Source organism: Phyllobates terribilis, unplaced genomic scaffold, assembly GCF_046119375.1.
Source record: "Phyllobates terribilis strain yellow unplaced genomic scaffold, ASM4611937v1 Scaffold_12__6_contigs__length_324123572, whole genome shotgun sequence".
Taxonomy (NCBI): Eukaryota; Metazoa; Chordata; class Amphibia; order Anura; family Dendrobatidae; genus Phyllobates; species Phyllobates terribilis.
Genome location: NW_027362772.1, coordinates 39,491,508 through 39,511,741, shown reverse-complemented (window position 1 = coordinate 39,511,741; position 20,234 = coordinate 39,491,508). Strand labels below are relative to the sequence as shown.

Genomic DNA, 20,234 nt, shown 5'->3' with positions numbered 1-20,234 from the left:
CTGAACTTAGTGTTTTAGCTACTGGAGAGAAGCGACTAAAAGCAGAAGTGCCTGGGGATGGTTTCACAATGCTCTGTTGGGAGATGTTTTTGCTATATGTCTCTGTGTCTGGCATCCAGGTGTTTACAGCCTGTTTTTGGTTTTGCTGACATGTTGCAATATTTTTTTACATTTTTATTTTAGAATTCTTACATTTTTGGAAAAGTTAGCAATGGAGACATCTGTAGGTATGAGCTCTTAGATATCACTCTTTTCTCATTGATATATTGTCTTATGTGTTGCAGATTAGTCTTATAACACTTCCCACATTTTCTAACAGGCATTTCAAAAGGTTCTTCCGGTTTTTCGGGGCAAATTAGGTGGAAAGGAACAATGAATCCTGTGACCTCCTGTTCTAGAATGGAGGGAATATGATGGTGTGACATCTAGCACCACACTTTAATGAAAATGATAATAATTTTATAGCGCCAACATATTCCACAGAACTTTACAATTAAGTGGAGACATGCACAGGCAATAAAGACATTACAAAATAATACCTAGTTCAGCAGTTACAGGAAGAGTGAGGATCCTGCTGGCAAGTTTACAATCTACAAGGAAATAGGGCAGAAACAATAGGTAAAAAGTGCTTGTTATGTACAGTCATGGCTGAAAGTCTTGGCACCTTAAAATTATTCCAGAAAATTATTGCAATTCCCCATGTTTTTACATGTTATACGCATGTTTATTTCCTTTGTGTGTATTGGAACAAGACAAAAAAACAGAGAAAAAAAGAGTAAATTGGATGTAATTTCACACAATACCCCAAAAACGGGCAGGAAAAAATTGTTGGAACCCTCGGTTAATATTTGTTTGCCACTCTGTGAAATAAATAACTGTAATCAATTGATGCCCATATCAATCAACAAGCTTCTTACACCTCTCAACTGGAATTTTGGAGCACTCTTCTTTTGCAAACTGCTCCTGGTCTCTCATATTTGAAGGCGCTTTCTCCCCACAGCAATTTTTAGATTTCTCCACAAGTGTGCAATGGGCTTTAGATCCAGACTGATTTCTGGCCACTTCAGTACTCTCCACTACTTTGTTTCCATGCATTTCTGGGGGCTTCTTGAAGTATATTTGAGGCCATTGTCCTGCTTGAAGACCCATGACTCAGGACGCAAACCCAGCTTTCTGACACTGGATACTATTGCAACCCAAAATTCTTTGGTAATCTTCAGATTTCATAATGCGTTTGTTACGGATCCGGGTGGTGGAACCTCTGTGCTGCGGTGCAAGGAGGGACCAGAGGGGCGTAACTAGGTATCAACTCAGACTGACCAAGGTCGCACACGGCTCAATCGACTCTGTGAACCAGGGAAGGACCAAGCAGAGGGACCAGGTGCTACTCTGGGCCTGTCCTTGTATGAGAGCAGGTGACTCCCACGGGTAACTGGCAGGAGCCTCTGGGTAGACACGGCAGGTAACTGACAGGAGCCTCCAGGTAGGCTGACCGATAGGCATGGCAGGTAACTGTTAGGAGCCTCCAGGTAGGCTGACAGATCGGCACAGCAGGTAACTGGTACGTTCTCCGGGTAGGCAGGCAAGCCAGGCCCATAGACAGACTGGCAGGTTAGGACCGTAGGCAGATCGTCGGGCAGGAGGGTACACTTGGCAGGCGGAGACAGGTAGTCAGGCTGACGGACAGGAATGGTAATCAGGCTGGCGGACTGGACTGGCAGTCAGGCTGTAGACTGGACTGGTAGTCAGGCTGGCGGACTGGACTGGTAGTCAGGCTGGCGGACTTGACAGGTAGTCAGGCTGGCGGACTGGACTGGTAGTCTGGCTGGTGGACTGGACTGGTAGTCAGGCTGGTGGATTGGACTGGTAGTCAGGCTAGCAGCGGGACCTGAGGGCTGAAGCAGAGTTTAGGACACAAAGCTACAACCTTGCACGGGCACCTCCATTTTGGAGGAGGTGCCTTTTATATGAAAGGTCCTCAGGCCATTGGCCAGGGACTCATTAGGACGGTGCGCGTGGCCCCTTTAAGAGGGAGGGAGCGCGCGCCCAAAGCACAGTGCCCGGGAAGCAGCTGCGCACCGGCAGCAGCAGCAGGAGAGCCGAAAGACACCGGGCCGGGAGCGCGGTGGTAAGAGGGATGGCGTCTCTGCCTGTCAGGGGGCAGAGATGCCAATACTACAGTACTCCATCCTTTATGCCCCCTCTTTTTTAGGTCAGAAAGAATTTTTTTAAGAAGTGGGGCGTGGATTTTCTCCCTGGGTTTCCAAGTTCTCTCCTCTGGGCCAAACCCCTTCCAATCCACCAGAAAAAAGGTTTTTCCTCTTACCCTCTTGGTGGCCAGAATGTTCTCTACCTCATAGACGTCCTCAGCGGAGACCAGAGCTGGGAAGGAACCTGGATTATCGGAAAAAGAATTAAGCACAAATGGTTTGAGGAGAGATACGTGGAAGCAGTTGGGAATAGAGATGAGCGATGTTCGACTCGAACTGTTCGCCAATCTCAAATTCGAGCTGTTGTGGGCGGTGTTAGAGCCGTTCGGCGAACACGAACGATTTGAAAAAAATTCGGCTGTTTGAGGTTATGTTCGATAACTGTTCGTGCACCAAAATCATAACTGGATTTTTTCTCAGTAATGCTGAAAATTAATGTTAATACGCAGTTTGAGTGTACAGCGGGGCGGGTGGAGGGGCAGGGGATGGATCTCTGCAGAAATAATGAAGATCTCCATTTTTTTTTCTCTTTCCCGCATTTACAGTGTGGAGGTGCAATCTGTCAGCCTATCAACAGCGCACACACGGAGCGAACTGCTTTTTTTCACACAAGCAAGGGCATGTGTCATTGGCAGTGTATGTCACATGTCCTTGCCCTATAAGACCCAGCCATTTTCCCCGTCGCCACCATTTTCTCACTGCTGCAGCTGCGTGTTAGACGGCACCGCTGTTGCTGTGTGCTATATTTTGTTAATTTCAAGCCAATTTTCGCACAAATCTACAGATAGCTTGGGAGTAGGGAATAGTTGTGATTGCAGTCCTTTTAAGGACTAGGTTACATAATTTCCTACGACTTTTATGAGGCAGGTCTGTGCTCTTAAATAGATAGGTTGGGAGTAAAGACTAATTGTAATTGCAGTCCTTTTCAGGGCTAGGTTACATCAGTTCCTATCACTTTTTGCAAGGCAAGTCTGTGCCAGTGCTGTGCAAGTTTTTTTCACAGCATTTGGCTAAATCTAGCAAAGCAAATCCTTTTTGTCCTCTTGCAGAGTGTGTTAGTCAGTGAAGTAGCCTATCTGTGTTGCAAGCTACACCACCTGTGCATAGAATACAAATGTTTTTACTGCACCTAGTGAAGTAAAACCTTTTGGGCATAGCATCATTCTATTAGTCCATCTATACTAACCTCCATCAGGTTGCAAATTCAATATCATTTTATTCTGCATCTAGCTCTGAAAAATTATTTCGGCTTCTAGCAGTGTGTGGGACTTGTTCTATTAGTCCATCTATACTAACCTCCATCAGGTTGCAAATTCCAAATAATTTTTATCTGCATCTAGCTCTGAAAAAATATTTGGGCTTCGGCTTGTAGCAGTGTGTGGGACTTGTACTATTAGTCCATCTATACTAACCTCCACCAGGTTGCAAATTCAATTTAATTTTTTTCTGTATCTAGCTCTGAAAAAATATTGCGGCTTGTAGCAGTGTGTGGGATTTGTTCTATTAGTCCATCTATACTAATCTGCACCAGGTTGCAAATTCAATCTAATTTTTTTCTGCATCTAGCTCTGAAAAAATATTTCGGCTTGTAGCAGTGTGTGGGACTTGTTCTATTAGTCTATCTATACTAACCTCCAACAGGTTGCAAATTCAATATAATTTTTTTCTGCATCTAGCTCTGAAAAACTATTTCGGCTTCTAGCAGTGTGTTTGACTTGTTCTATTAGTCCATCTATACTAACCTCCATCAGGTTGCAAATTCAATATAATTTTTTTCTGCATCTAGCTCTGAAAAGCTATTTCGGCTTCTAGCAGTGTGTGGGACTTGTTCTATTATTTCATCTATACTAACCTCCAGCAGGTTGCAAATTCAAAATAATTTTTATCTGCATCTAACCCAGCCAATACTTTTGGGCTAATACCACAGTTTGGCCACTCAGCTCTGCTCGGTTCCCATCCATTGTTTTTTGTGCAAACAACTCCAGAGTTGTGAATTAGTTAACCACCAAAATGAGTGGAAAAAGGCCTGCTGCTGGTGGAAAGGGGAATAGGCGTGTTGAGAAGGAAAAAAAGGTTGTGTCCATGGGGTAGGTGTTAAAGCAACAGTAACATATGCAGAAGAAAGACCATCTTCCAGCAAAACTAAGATGTCTACTTCTTTTAGCGGACAATGTGATAAAATCCCTTTCTTACGGCCATGCCAATCGCTACAAATTCCAGATGAGGCTCAAAAACAGCAGGTGCTTCAACAGATATCAAGTGCTCCTTTAAGTGGGCTCTTCTCCACATCAAATTCAACATCACAAATACTCCAGTCCTCAGAGGTGTCACCCCAATCGCACTTGCTTCCTCACAGCTCCCAAGTCTCCAGCTGCCCATCTTAGTATGGGGTAGAACAGATGGTTGAGTCTGCAGAGCTGTTTACTCATACTATAGCCTGGGAATCAGAGGTCGGCTCCAGAGCTTCTGTGAATCCAGACGAGGAAATGATCTGCACTGATGCCCAGAATCTTTATGAGTCGGATCCAGGACCAGACGCAGGAGGTTCTGACCATAATGTAGACCCTCGTTCCCAAACTGTAACTCCTGTTGGTGGAGACAATGAGGAAGACGATGATGAGACTCAAATACCTGATTGGAGCGACAAATTTAGTTTTTTGTCAAGGCAGGAAGAGGTTGGCTCTGAGGACGACGGGTGTGATAACACACAGGGTGATGATGACGAGGTTGGAGATCCCACTTACTGTCAACCCACAGTCAGCCAAGAGATGAGGTCGGAAGAGGAGGTGGAGGAGGATGCTAGTGATGACGAGGTCAGGTTGCGCCTTCCTGGACAGAGACGTAGTACTGGAAGCACGTCAACAGCTGAATTATCAAACACAACTCTACATCTGACCACAAGTCGTGGTGGCTCTTCAGGTCGCATGGGTACTAAGCCTTGCATAGCCTGGGCATTTTTTCAGATCGATAAAGATGACCCAACTCGTGTTATCTGTAACATTTGTCAGCAAAAGCTAAGTAGAGGCCAAAAAATACATAGTTTGAGTACTTCATGCATGAACAGGCACATGGATAAGAAGCATAAGTTGTAGTTGGAAGCTCCACTGTGCTACAATGCGGCGTAGCCGGCCGGGCCAACCACCGTCTTCCACATCTTGTGCATCCACGGCCTCTTCATCCTCTGTGACTGGGGGGACAGCAGTCACACCTGTTTTGGGATGCAGACCTGCCACCTCTTTACCCGCAAAAGCCAGCGTGATTGGCAGGTCATCATTTTCTTTGGAGGTGGAAACACCAGCTGGTGTTCAGCGCTGTCCGACATCGATAGCACCACCTTTGGATCAAGGCAACCTAACATGTCCGCCTGCTTCTTCCTCACAGACCGGCAGTTTGCCAGGGACACCCTTATCAACCCCGTCTAAGCACAACAGCCAGCCCTCGGTCCCTCAGATGTGGACAAGTAAAAGACCATTTCCTCCTAGCCATGAGAAAGCTAAGAGGTTGAATTTCTCCATCTGCAAGCTCTTGGCTACAGAAATGCTTCCTTTCCACCTGGTGGACACAGAGGATTTTCGAGACCTTATGTCCGTCACAGTGCCCCAGTACCAGATGCCCAGTCGGCACTACTTCTCAAAGAAAGGTGTGCCTGCACTCCACCAGCATGTCGCACACAACATCACCGCTTCTTTGAGAAACTCTGTGTGTGACAGGGTGCATTTCACCACAGACACTTGGACGTAGAGGCATGGACAGGGGCGTTATATGTCGCTGACAGGGCACCGGGTAACTATGGTGACAGCAGGACAAGGGGCTGCTGTCCAAGTCTTGCCGTCCCCACAAGTTGTGCGTCAATCCTCTTTATCTCAAAGCTCCTTCACTGCTTCTGCCTCCTCAACCTCCTCTCGGTCCTCCACCTGCACCCAAAGCCTGTCTGGTCATGCCACAAGCTTTCTAACTGCGCAGAAGGGATCCTGCACACCTCCATACTATGCTGGCAGCAGGGCTCAACGTCATCAGGCGGTTTTTACTTTGAAATGTCTGGGAAATGTGAGTCACACAGCTGAGGAGTTGTGGTCAGCTCTGGAGAACCAGTTTTATGAATGGTTGTCTCCACTGGACCTGCAACCAGGGAAGGCCGTGTGCGACAATGCTGCAAACCTGGGTGCGGCCCTTCGCCGGGGCAATGTCACACACGTGCCTTGTATGGCTCACGTGTTGAACCTGGTTGTCCAGCAATTTTTAGCCCACTATCCCGGACTAGATGGCCTTCTGCAGAGGGCACGGTCGCTGTGTGCTCACTTCCGCCGTTCGCATCCCGCAGCTCAGTGACTTACATCTCTACAGAAGTCGTTCGGCCTGCCACTTCACCGGCTAAAATGCAATGTGCCTCCCCGGTAGAATTCAACTCTGCACATGTTTCAGCGACTGTGGCAGCACCGACAAGCCCTGGTGCAATACGTTGTGACGTATATCCTGGGCCAACGAGATGCAGAGGTGGGGCAAATCACGCTGGAGGAGTGGTCTCAGATCAGGGCCCTATGCACCCTTCTGCACAGTTTTGAAATGGCGACGAAGATGTTTAGTGCTGACGATGCCATTATCAGCATGACTATTCCGGTGATTTACATGCTGGAGCACATGTTAAACAGAATTCGGAGTCAGGTGGTGGCACAAGAGGAGGTGGAGGAAGTAGAGGAGGAGGAGTTGTATGCGGAAGGGCTAACGTCTGCAAGGTCCAGACGGTCGGCAGCACCAAGGCGGCAGGCATGTGAGGGTGGGGGAGATGGTTTTACCAGGGCGCATGGTAGCAGCCAAACTAGTGAGGAAGGTGCAGGAGCCCAGGAAGAAGTGGAGGACGAACTGATGGAAGACTCATCAGATGAGGGAGACCTTGATCACATATCTGTTGTGCGAGATTGGGGGGAGAGGGCAGAGGAAGGAAGCATGATTATTACCTCGCCACAAACACAACAGGGACTTGGTGCTCCTGGATGCGCAAGAAACATGAGTGCCTTCTTGCTGCACTACCTGCAACATGACCCTCGAATTGTGAGAATTAGAAATAATCCTGACTACTGGGTAACCACACTGTTAGATCCCCGGTACAAAAGTAAATTTGCAGAAATTATTCCTGCCATAGAAAGTGATGCACGCATGCAGGAGCATCAGCAGAGACTGTTGCAGAATCTTACATGTGCTTTTCCCCAAAACACTAGTGGTGCACGTAGTGAATCTCACAGTTCCAACTTGCCAACCGTGGGACCGTCGAGTGTTCAGCTCTCAAAACATAACAGAAACACAGTATCTGCAGGTATCATTAATTTTGCGGAATCATTTCAACACTTTTTTAGCCCATCCTTTGCAAGGCCACAGGAGACAAGAAGTCTGACACATAGTCAACGCCTAGAGACGATGGTACAGGAGTATCTCCAAGCAAACATTGAAGCCATGACTGTGTCACTGGACCCTTGCTCTTTTTGGGCTTCCAATCTGGATAAATGGCTGGAGCTCGCCACTAACGCCTTGGAGATCTTGTCATGCCCCACAGCCAGCGTTCTGCCTGAACGTGTGTTCAGCGCTGCTGGTGGTGTGCTGACAGATAAGCGCACGCGGCTCTCCACTGATAATGTAGACAGACTCACGTTCATAAAGATGAACAAATCATGGATCCGAAATGACTTTTCTACCCCTGTGTCATCCTGGGGAGAGTAAAAGCTTGATGATTTGTTAAAATCACCTCACCAACCGTTTTAAGCTTTCAAATTACTAATCATGTTTATCTGTATCTTGGCTGGAAAATAATTTGGGCCTTGTAGCAGTGTGCAGTACTGATTCTATTAGGCCATCTATACTAAACTCCACCAGATTTAAAATTACTAATCATGTTTATCTGTATCTTGGCTGGAAGATAATTTGGGCTTTGTAGCCGTTTGCAGTACTGATTCTATTAGGTCATCTATACTAAGCTCCACCAGTTTTCAAATTAATAATAATTTTTAGCTGCATCTACCCCGGAAAATAATTTTGGGGCTCCTAGATACGCAAGACACATGAGTGCCTTCTTGCTGCACTACCTGCAACATGACCCTCAGAATGTCAGAATTTGAAGTAAACCTGACTACTGGGTTGCCACACTCTTAGATCCCCCACACTCTTCGATCAACCTTTTCATTATAATAAAGAACAAACAATGGTCATTTTTGAAATTATAAGCATTAGCAGGTTATTAGAAACTGAAGTCAAACAGTTTTCAACTCAAAACTTTTTTCTATGTGATGCTACATTTGCACATAGGACCCCTTGTTCGAAAGGAGCTTCTCAACTCTCTCGTCCATTGAATTTGTCAGGTTTTGGATGGTTTCTGCTTCAATTGTTTTGCATGATGACAGAATACCCTCCCAGAGCTGTTGCTTAGATGTGAACTGACTCCCGCCATCATAGACACTCCTTTTGATGATGCTCCAGAGGTTCTGAATGGGGTTGAGGTCAGGGAAGCATGGGGGTCACACCATAAGTTTGTCCCCTTTCATGACCATATCAGCCAGAGATGCAGATGTGTTATGTGCAGCATGAGATGGTGCATTATCATGCATGAAAATGATCTTGCTGCGGAATACATGGTTCTTCTTCTTGAACCATGGCAGGAAGTGCTGTTTGAGAAACTCCACATACATTATGGAGTTCATCTTTACCCCTTCAGGGATCCTAAAGGGGCCGACAATCTCTCTCCCCATGATTCCAGCCCAAAACATTACTCCACCTCCTCCTTGTTGGCGCCGTAGCCGTGTTTGCGTAGGGTGTCCAACAACCAGCCATCCTCCACTCCATCCATCTGGACCATCGAGCGTTGCACGGCACTCATCGGTGAACAAAACAGTTTTGAAGTCAGTCTTCATGTATTGTTTGGCCCACTGGAGCCGTTTCTGCTTGTGTGCAGCGGATAGAGGAGGTCGACAGGATGGCTTACGCACAGCTGCAAACCTCTGAAGGACTCTGCATCTTGTTGTTCGGGGGACGTTGGAGGCACCAGCAGCTTCAAAAACTTGTCTGATTCTATGACAAGGCTTTTTTGCCGCTGCTCTTTTAACCTGACGTAATTGCCTGTAGGAAAGAGTCCTCAATTTTCCCTTATCAGCACGCACACGTGTGTACTGTGAATCAGCTACATACTTCTTGATTGTGCGATGATCAGGATGAAGTGTCTTGGCAATGTTGATTGTAGTCATGCCTTGACCTAAACACTCCACAATTTGTTGCTTCTCAGCAGCCGATACATCCTTTTTCTTTCCCATTTTGGCAGAAAATGCAGGCTGCTTAATAATGTGGGACAGCTTTCTTAAGTAGTCTTGCCTTTCATTGGACACACCTGCCAAACTAATTAGCACAGGTGTCTGCAATTGCTTACAGTGATATAAAGAGCCCTGACACACATCACCATCATTGAGTTTAACTGAAAACAAAAAAATTCTTACCTTATCACTCCTAAACTCTTTTTGCATAATAATTTGGAACACAGTGTACATGTGCTTTTCCACAAAACACCAGTGGTTCACGTAGTGAATCTTACAGTTCTAACTTGCCAACCGTGGTCTGTATGGAGTTCTTCAATAAAGGGCCCACAATTAAGATAACATAGATGGGAGAGGTCTCTATGAATAGGAATTCCTAAGTATTTGATACCCTGTGAGGGCCAGGCAAAGGGAAAGTTGGACTGGATGGAATCCTGTATGGATTTGGGGAGGGAGACATCGAGGGCCTCAGACTTTGCTGCATTGATTTTAAAATGTGACCATGTAACAAAGTGATCTATTTCAGCCATAACAGCAGGGATGGATATATGTGATTGAGTGATATATACTAGGACATCATCAGCAAATGCAGAGCACTTGTACTCGGTGCCTCCCACCTCAATCCACCTAATATTGGGGTTATGGCGAATTGATGAGAGCAGGTACTCTGTCACTAGGATGTATAAGAGAGGGGACAGAGGACATCCCTGCCTTGTCCCATTGTTGATTATGAAAGGTGATGAAAATGTTCCATTTATCTTCAGCCTAGGTGACGTATTGCGATAAAGGGCCGTGATTTTGCCTATAAAAAAGGCCCCTAGACCCCTACCCCAAGCTTCTTAAGGGAATAATATATGGCGTGCCAGGAGACTCTATGGAGTGCTTTCTCAGCATCCAACGAGAGTATCTAATTACAAATTTTTAACTGCATCTAGCCCAGGAAATACTTTGTGCCTAGTAGCAGTGTCTGCTAGTTAGCGGATTATCCAACTGTTAAGCAAGCTACACCACCTGTAGTTTGGACACTTAATTTTTTCAAAGGAAATGGTTCGGGCCCCCGGGACACTCAGTGAAGAGCATCGGGGAGGCACCCCAAGGCATAGGGGCTGGAACTGGCAGTAGGACGCCTTGCAGTGGACTGCCGAGCTCAATCCTTATAAAATCTTTTTAACTGCAGCAGCTTTAGTGGACGCTGCTGGAGCTGGAATTACGCGGCTGCTGGCATGAGACTTGCCCTCCAATAGATCTTTGTAAAAGGGTTTAAAGTGTATTCATTCAAATTAGAGAGACAATTTAAATTAAAAAGCTTAGACCTGCCTCCACCGCAGGGGGGCTCGCTCGACCCACCAGCGGACAGGCACCAGTATTGGGAGTGGGGGGCTGGCCGTCAGGGTCCACCGCAGCTCTGGCACAAACCCGGCAACACGGAGGTCGCACGGGCAGGAACGGACTGGCCGTGTCGGCTTCGCACTTTTTTGGTTTTAGAAGGGCATGACATGCCTATATCTGTGTCTCCCCCTCCTTTTACTCCTCCACCTCTTTTCTTTTCGCATGACTATATGTACTTGTCACTTTTCCATGTGTTAGTTGTGTCTTCTGAGCAGTTTGTCAGCTTTTGGACACCTTTGAAGGTGTTTTCTATGTGTTTCTAAGTGTTTTTGTTTGCCTGCCATTGGTTTTAACGGTGTTCGACAGTGTTCGACGAACACTACGGGGGAGTCTCAACACTATTTGGGAATCCGTAATGTGGCCGGGAGTTTTAACTTGTAGGCTACTGGGATGATTTGCTTGACGACTTCGAATAGGCCAATGAACCGTGGACCCAACTTATAGGAGGGTATTTAGAGGCGAACATGTCTGGAGGAGAGCCAAACCTTGTCCCCCGGATGGAATTGAGGCGGATCCAGACGTCTCTTTTCAGCATGTTTCTTCATCCGCTTGGAGGATTGAAGAAGTGCGGACCTAGTGTCTTCCCAAATGGTGGAAAATTCGCTGACCAGAGACTCCGCGGCAGGGTTGTCCATTGAAGCGGAGACGGGAAACGGAATCCGGGGATGTTGACCGTAGACCACAAAGAACGGGGACTTGGAAGAAGATTCGCTCTCATGGTTTTTTTGGGAGAACTAGGCCCATGGTAGGAGCTCTACCCAATCGGTGTGGTGAGCGTTTACGAAGTGCCGGAGGAAGCTGGTAAGGATCTGGTTGATATGTTCCACTTAGCCATTGGACTGCGGATGGTAAGTTGAGGAGAAATCAAGGATGACATCCAGACGTTTACACGTTGCTCTCCAGAAACACAAAGTGAACTGGACCCCGCGATCAGACACAATGTGGAGGGGTAGGCCGTGGAGACGAAAGATGTGATGGATGAAATCCTTAGCCAGCAGAGATGCAGACGTGAGACCAGGCAGAGGGATGAAGTGGGCCATTTTAGAAAAGCTGTCAGTGACCACCCAAATGATCGTACAACTGGCAGAAACAGGGAGATCAGTAATAAAGTCCATAGCAATGTGTTGCCACGGGGCAGCAGGTACAGGAAGAGGCACGAGGCAGCCGGCTGGAAGATGTCTGGGAACCTTGTTGCGGGCACAGGACGAACAGGGCGTGACGAAGTCTACCACATCCTTACGAAGGGTAGGCCACCAGTAATTCCGGGTAATGAGCAGGAAGGTCTTCTTCTGGACAGCATGGCCGGCTAGTTTAGATGAATGACCCCAGTGAAGTACCTTCTTACAATCCGGAACCGCTACAAACGTCTTCCCGGGTGGGAGATGAGACAGGTCCAAGGGGGCCACATTCATCACTTTGGAGGGATCGATGATATGCATAGGCTCCTCCTCTTGATCAGAAGACAGGAAGGATAGGGACAAGGCGTCGGCTTTAACGTTCTTGTCCGCCGGGCAGTAATGTAGGGTAAAGTTGAAGCGGGCGAAGAACAAAGACCACCAGGCCTGATGCAGATTGAGTCTTTGGGCATTCTGTAGCTATGCCAGGTTTTTGTGGTCAGCATAGATGACCACCGGGTGCAGAGCCCCTTCAAGCAGGTAACGCCACCCCACCAGCGCCAATTTGATGGCTAGCAGTTCTTGGTCTCCTATGGAGTAGTTGCGCTCGGATGAGGAGAAGAGCTTGGAGAAGAAGCCACAGGTCAACATTCTCCCGGACGGAGATTTCTGGGTGAGTACCGCTCCGGCTCCAGAAGAGGAGCATCAACCTCCAGAAAGAACTGTTTGTTGCTATCCGTATGGTGCAGCACTGGGGCCGAAGAGAAGGCTTGTTTTAAGGAGAGGAAGGCCTTCTCCACTTCGGACGGCCATTCCTCAGGATTTGCTCCCTTTCTGGTGAGCGCAGAGGTGGGAGAAATCCGGTAAGAGAAATGTGGGATGAAGAGACGGTAATAGTTGGCGAAGCCCAGGAATCGTTGAATCGCCTTCAAACCCTCCGGACGGGGCCACTTTAAGACGGCAGAGACCTTCTCGGGGTCCATCCGTAGACCAGTCTTAGAGATAATATAGCCCAGTAACAGAAGAGAGGTCTGCTCGAAGAGGCATTTCTCAAATTTTGCATATAGGCGATTCTGCCTGAGCCTAAGCAGGACCTGACGAACATCCTTCCGGTGTGTGGGAAGATCCGGAGAGAAGACCAAGATGTCGTCCAGGTACACCACCGCGCAAGACTCTAAGAGGTCACAGAAGATGTTGTTAACTAATTCTTTGAAGACGGCTGGTGCATTACAGAGACCGAAGGGCATCACACGGTATTCATAGTGGCCGTCCCGGGTATTGAATGCAGTCTTCCACTCGTCTCCTTGCCGGATCCTGACCAAGTTAAACGCCCCACGAAGATCAAGCTTGGAGAAGATCTTCGTGCCTTTAAGGCAGTCGAACAGCTCAGAGATGAGCTGCAGGGGGTATTTGTTTTTGAAAGTAATCTGGTTGAGTCCTCTATAATCAATACAGGGGCATAGTGAATCTTTTTTACGAAGAAAATTCCGGCTCCAGCCGGGGAGGTAGATTTTCGGATGAATCTTCTAGCCAGATTTTCTTCGATGTACTCAGACATGGCCCGGATCTCGGCCAACGACAACGGGTAAATACGCCCACGGGGTGGAGTGGCACCGGGTACCAGGTCGATAGGGCAATCATATGGCCTAAGAGGTGGCAGTGTCTCTGCTTCCTTCATATCGAAGACATCTGCATAGGACCAGTAAGGTGCCGGTAGACCTGGTAAATTAGCCGGAGTAGACAGAGGTCGAACCGGGCAGACTGGGACCAGGCAGGTCTCGTGGCAATCCTGCCCCCAAAGGAGCACCTTACCGGATTGCCAATTCAGAATGGGTTCATCTCTCTGTAGCCAGGGTAGACCTAGCAAAAGGGAGTGAGAGAGTCCGGAAAGCACATGGAAGGAGAACCTCTCCTGCAGGGTTACGGGCTCTGTGACGAGCAAGATGGTCACTGGAAGGAGTCTTCCATCCACGGAAGTGACTGCCAATGTTTCAGCCAGAGCTTTGGTAGGAATCTGATACTTCTCTACAAGGGACTGGGAAATGAGATTCCCAGTGGCTCCGGAATCCAGATGTGCGGTTTCAAAGAAGCGGTTCTCTCCACAGGAGATAGAGACAGGTAAAGTCAAGAATGGAGAGGATTTACTCTAGCCTAGGATGACTTCTCCGTGCGGTCCTAGACACTGGAGTTTCCCGGCTTCACTGGGCAGGAATGGATCAGGTGCTCCTTACTACCACAGTAGAAACAGCTCCCCTCGGCTCAGCGTGTATCTTGGCGAGATTTGACCATCTTGGTCTGGTTGATCTGCATAGGTTCAGGTGAGAGTGCCCAGGGAGTTGCTGGTTGGGAAGCAGGTTTATGGAAAACAGGAGCAAGACGAGGAAATCTTCTCTCCAGGGTAGTCTCCTTAGCACGTTCTAGAAAACGGATGTCAATCCGGTAGCTAGTGACACCAGGTCATCCAGGGTGGTAGGAATGTCCCGGCCGGCTAATTAATCCTTAGTCATCCTTAATCTGACCGGAAAGACCCTCCCAGAAGGTGGACACCAGGGCCTCATTGTCCCAGGCAAGCTCAGAAGTGAGGGTATGGAACTGTATGGCATACTGGCACATGGTGAGACTCCCTTGGCAGAGACAGAGAAATGAGGAGGCAGTAGAAATCCTTTGTCCAGGCTCATCGAAAACCCTCTGGAAAGTAGTGAGGAGAGCAAGAAGATCGGACACGAGGGAATCCCCTCTCTCCCATAGAGGGTTTAGCCATGCCAATGCTTCCCCGGTGAGGTGAGACATGATGAACGCCACCTTGGCCCGGTCGGAGAGAAACTGATGTGCCAGAAGTTCAAAGTGCAGCGTGCACTGGTTCAGAAAACCCCGACATAAGACGGGGTCACCTCCAAAATGAGGAGGCGCAGAAAGCCATGGTCCTATGCTGGATGCCGTGGTATTGGTAGGCAGCAGCGATGCCGGAGCAGGTGTCGCTCAGCACGAGGCCGGCACAGCTGGGACAGGCAGCGTGTCCAGGCGAGAGTTGGCAGACTGCAGGTAGGTCAGGATGGTTTCCTGTTGGGATCTCTGACGAGAAACCTCCTGGTTCAGGTCAGCAAGCAAAGGAGCCTGGGGGCCACCGGGTTCCATGACCCATGCAAACTGTTGCAGATCCAGGTGGTGGTACCTCTGTGCTGCGGTGCAAGGAGGGACCAGAGTGGCGTAACTAGGTATCAACTCAGACTGACCAAGGTCACACGGCGGCTCAATCGACTCCGTGAACCAGGGAAGGACCGAGCAGAGGGACAAGGTGCTTCTCTGGGTCTGTCTTTGTATGAGAGCAGGTGACTCACACAGGTAACTGGCAGGAGCCTCTGGGTAGGCACGGCAGGTAACTGACAGGAGCCTCCAGATAGGCTGACTGATAGGCATGGCAGGTAACTGGTAGGATCCTCCAGGTAGGCTGACAGATAGGCACGGCAGGTAACTGGTACGGTCTCCGGGTAGGCAGGCAAGCCAGGCCCATAGACAGACTGGCGGGTTAGGATCGTAGTCAGACCATCGGGCAGGAGGGTACACTTGGCAGGCGGAGACAGGTAGTCAGGCTGGCGGACAGGACTGGTAATCAGGCTGGTGGACTGGACTGGTAGTTAGGCTGGCGGATGGGACAGGTAGTCAGGCTGGCGGACTGGACTGGTATTCAGGCAGGCGGACTGGACTGGTATTCAGGCTAGCAGCTTGACCTGAAGGCTGAAGCAGAGTTTAGGACACAAAGCTACAACCTTGCACGGGCACCTCCAGTTTGGAGGAGGTGCCTTTTATATGAGAGGTCGTCCGGCCATTGGCCGGGGACTCCTTAGGATGGCGCGCACTGCCCCTTTAAGAGGGAGGGAGCGCGCGAGCGTGCCCTAAGCACAGTGCCCAGGAAGCTGCGCATGCCAGCAGCAGCAGGAGAGCTGGAAGACGCCGGGCCGGGAGCGTGGCGGTAAGAGGGACGGCGTCTCTGCCTGTCAGAGGGCAGAGACGCTGATACTACAGCATTGCACACAATCAAGCCCCCAGTGCCAGAGGCAGAAAAACAACCCCTAAATATCTTTGAACCTCCACCATATTTGAGTGTAGGTATTGTGTTTGTTTCTTTGTATGCATCATTCCGTTTTCAGTAAACAGTAGAATGATGTGATTTACCAAAACCTCTATCTTGGCCTCATCAGTCCACAGGTCACTTTCCCAGAAGGGTTTTGGCTTCCTCACATACATTTTGGCATATTGCAGTCTAGCATTTTTATGTCTCTGTGTCACCAGTAAGGTCCTCCTGGGTCCCCTGCTATAACATTTAATTTAATAAAAAAATGAATGATAGTTTGCACTGACACTTATGCACCTTGAGTCTGAAGGACAGCTTGAATATCTTTGGGACTTGATTGAGGCTACTTACCCCTATTTTCCTTTTTGTTTTCATGTGTCATTGGGTTTTTTGTCGTGCTCCTGGTTGCACTGTAGCAATTTTATTTAAACATATTTGAATATTTCGATATGAAAAGGGATACAGATCTTCCTACTAGCTTTTTGGATTTAAACTTGGATACAAAGAGGCTAGAAAAATTTGCCTCTATTTTTAATGAGAGACATGTTCCTATGACCAGCACTACCATTGCACCCATGAAGGACAACCTAGAATCCCTTATGAAAGAATTAGAAAAAAAGATAATAAAAGAAGTAAAGTTGTGGTGGGATTCCACTTCTCTGCAATCATATATCTCAAAAGAGATAGTTCCAAGAGGACTGCGATATACGCAGAGTTCTTCCAATGTGAATGGAACCAAATACTCACCACTTGTTCCCTTAAGCTGATGGCATTGATAGTGAGATATGCACTGCAAGAAATGTCTGCAATAAAAAAAAGGCATTAATAAGATCCAGATCTCTTTGAAATATCACATCAACTCAGAGAATTTCGATAAACTGAATGATAAAATGACAAAAAATCTTCAAAAACTAAAGGATCATATTTCAGAGATTAAAAAATCGAAATTTGAAAGGGATACCATGGACTATAAAATGGATAGAGTTTATACATAGAATACATATAGATCCAATAAGTCCATTCTAAAAACTGGAAACTCTAATAGGTTTTACAAAAATAAACAGGGAAGGAGAGTCAGCTTTTCTAATGCTAGCTTGAACTTATCAACTGGTTCATCAAGCATTCATTCCTCAGATGAACATTCCCATTTTCCGGATATATGCCTCCACTGAAAATTTCAACAAGAAAAAAGCGTCCAAAGATCTGGATTGCCATGGAGGGTGCATGGTAGTTGCTTTTGACTGTATCCACTGGATTATCGTTTAAATTTTACTCAATAAAGAGAAATGAATTTTTATTAACAATAAATATAATCTTAATAATAAATCTTCTTCTTTTCCTGCTGTGCTTGTGCTCGATCCGTACCAGGGTGGTTCCATGCGATGACCTTCTAAGGAACACTAATTTACCGGTGAGCTGACTCTCCTTACCCCTATTTTCCTTTTTGTTTTCATGCTTATCCACCATCCAGACTATCCTGCATTTCAACCTTTCATCAATTTTTCTCTGCCGTCCACATCCAAGAAGATTAGCTACAGTGCCATGGGGTGTAAACTTCTTGATTATGTTGCACACCATGGACAAAGGAACATCCAGATCTCTGGAGATGGACTTATAACCTTGAGATTGTTGATATTGTTCAACAATTTTGGTTCTCAAGCCCTCAGACAGTTCTCATCTTCTCTTTCTGTTCTCCATGCTTAGTGTGGCACACACAGACACACAATGCAAAGATTGAGTCAACCTCTTCCTTTTTTATCTGGTTTCAGGTGTGATTTTCATGCTGCCCACACATGTTACTTGCCACAGGTGGATTTGAATGAGCATCACATGCTTGAAACAAAGTTGTTTAGCGACAATTTTGGAAAGGTGGCAACAATTTTGTCCGGCCCATTTTGGGGCTTTCTGTGAAATTATGTCTAATCGCCTTTTTTTCTCTTTTTTTTGTGTTGTTCCAATACACACAAAGGAAATAAACATGTGTATAACAAAACATGTGTAATTGCAATAATTTTCTGGGAAAAATACTTCATTTTCTGCAACAATTTCAAGGATGCCAACACTTTCAGCCATGACTGTATGGTTCAGCCATTATTATAATAAATGGAGCATTTCAAATAAGCTTCAAGATCCAGCTATCAGGCAGGAGCTGTCTGGGTACAGTTACCAATAGCTATTGGGTGCATGGAGGATGTGGAGACAGGTGAGTAGAAGGGACCAGAGTCTGAGGAAAATTTAGAAAGAAAGAACAGGAAAGAGTTAGATTAGTGTGTGATGTGATAGTCCTGTCTAAAGGACTCTTAAAAATGTGGGGGTTAGATTTCAATCAGATTGTCAGATTGTCCACGGTATTGCATTCCAGAAAACTGGTGCAGCACAAGAGAAGTCTTGGAGAGGGAAGTGGGAGGTTCGGAATATGGAGGATGTTAGTCTTAGATCAGTTGCAGAATGAAGAGCATGAGTAGGGTAGTGGACGGAGATGAGGGAGGAGATGTATGGTGGTGCAAAACTGTGGAGAGCTTTGTGGGTGAGAGAGATAAGTTTTAATTGTACTCTGTACAATTTGATGTCAGCCCCTGTCTTCCATGTATCCCAGTTGCATACAAAACAGAAATTTATGGAACTACAAATATATTTGCCTAATGTTTATCCAATGGCATCTTCTCAGGTCACCTGATGAACATGACACAATGTTTCATCATTATATGAACATTTTACAGAAGATGATGATTACTTTATTGAGCAGCATTTTGGTTCTCGGAATTATTGGTAATGGATTAGTCATCTGGATTTCCGGATTCAGGATGAAGAATACAATCAGTGCCGTGTGGTTCCTCCACCTGGCCATCGCGGACTTCCTGTGCTGTGCGTCTCTGCCTCTGCGAATTGTACAGTGGACTGAACTTTCCTCATTTTATGTATATATTTCATTCTGCTTTTGTAACATTTTCTTGTTTTATCTAAACATGACCTCCAGTGTTCTTCTCCTGACGGCCATGAGTATTGACCGCTGGGTATCCGTCATGTGGCCATTTTGGGCAAAAGTTCATAGAACTCCTAAACTGGTGAGAATCACTGCAGCGATCATTTGGGGATTGAGCTTAATTGTAACTGGTTTAGTGTTCTTCTTATATGCATTCTATTTGGATGATCGAAGTGAATGGTGTCTAGAGATCACTTATACACATCCTGAATTCCGTGAGATGAAAGAAACTATTCAGCTGATCAGGTTAGTTATAATGTGTGTGATCCCGTTTTTCATCATCTTCACCAGTTATGTCACCATTTTTTACAAACTTAGAAAAAATAAGAGATCCCAGAGATCTCAGAGATCCTCCAGGATCATCACCGCTGTTATATTGTGTTTCTTTATCTGCTGGTTTCCATATTACATCTGGCCAATAACAGCCATTTATGTTAAAGATATTATTCCATTTGTCATTGTAAATAATATTATTACCAGCCTGGCTTGTCTTAACAGTTGCATCAATCCAATCATTTATGTTTTTATGGGACCGGATTTTCAACAATGTTTCTTCAGATCAATCCCATCCAGATTAGAAAAAGTCTTAAGTGACCATCCTAATGACCTGAGCAGAGAACAAGAGGATTTAGGAAATGCGCTACAGAAGTTTAACAAATAATCCAGTTGTATGTAAATCCTTATATGCTTTTGAATTTTGTCACATATTTTTTTCTCTTCTTTTATTCTTTCCATCTTCCAAGAATTATAACTTTTTTCTTTTCCCATCAGCATAATCAGCATAGCACTATAAAAAATGTAGATTTGAATGACTCTTTTCATGTTAAATACTGAAAAATGGGAGAAAGTGAGATGGAATTTAAATAAAAACAACAAGAAGAAAAAACAGTAATTCCACTGTAATCCTGAGGTTTTATTTTATGACGTTCACTTTCTGGCAAAATTTTGTTAACTTTGTTTTACTGATCAATCAGTTATGGTAACAAATAACAAATGTATATTTTTGTTAGTTATTAGTGTTGTTATTATTTTTTCATTCAGCATAAATTATGGTGTCAAGAGGATCATCATTTCAATTCTAATATATCACATCCCCATAAAAACAGTAAATCATTATTAGATATGCAATATTGGCCCCTAGGACAATACAACACAAAAAACTAGAAATCCATGAAA

At 46.1% G+C, this 20,234-nt stretch overlaps 1 protein-coding gene across 3 annotated transcripts in view; it reads left to right on the top strand.

Annotated features, from left to right (window-relative positions):
* The window catches only part of LOC141173019 (N-formyl peptide receptor 2-like), a 43,792-nt gene extending 23,851 nt beyond the window's left edge, over nucleotides 1-19,941 (top strand). The window contains exons 4-5 of one of the 3 annotated variants that reach the window (XM_073657646.1): nucleotides 184-227; nucleotides 18,744-19,941. In XM_073657646.1, coding sequence (XP_073513747.1) covers nucleotides 18,766-19,719 — 954 coding nt within the window. In that variant the 5' untranslated portion in view covers nucleotides 184-227; nucleotides 18,744-18,765 and the 3' untranslated portion in view covers nucleotides 19,720-19,941. Of the gene's footprint in view, nucleotides 1-183; nucleotides 228-17,442; nucleotides 17,487-18,743 lie in introns of those variants that run through there. The other 2 variants (XM_073657647.1, XM_073657645.1) reach the window with 2 other exon arrangements.
* The last annotated feature ends 293 nt before the right edge of the window (nucleotides 19,942-20,234 follow it).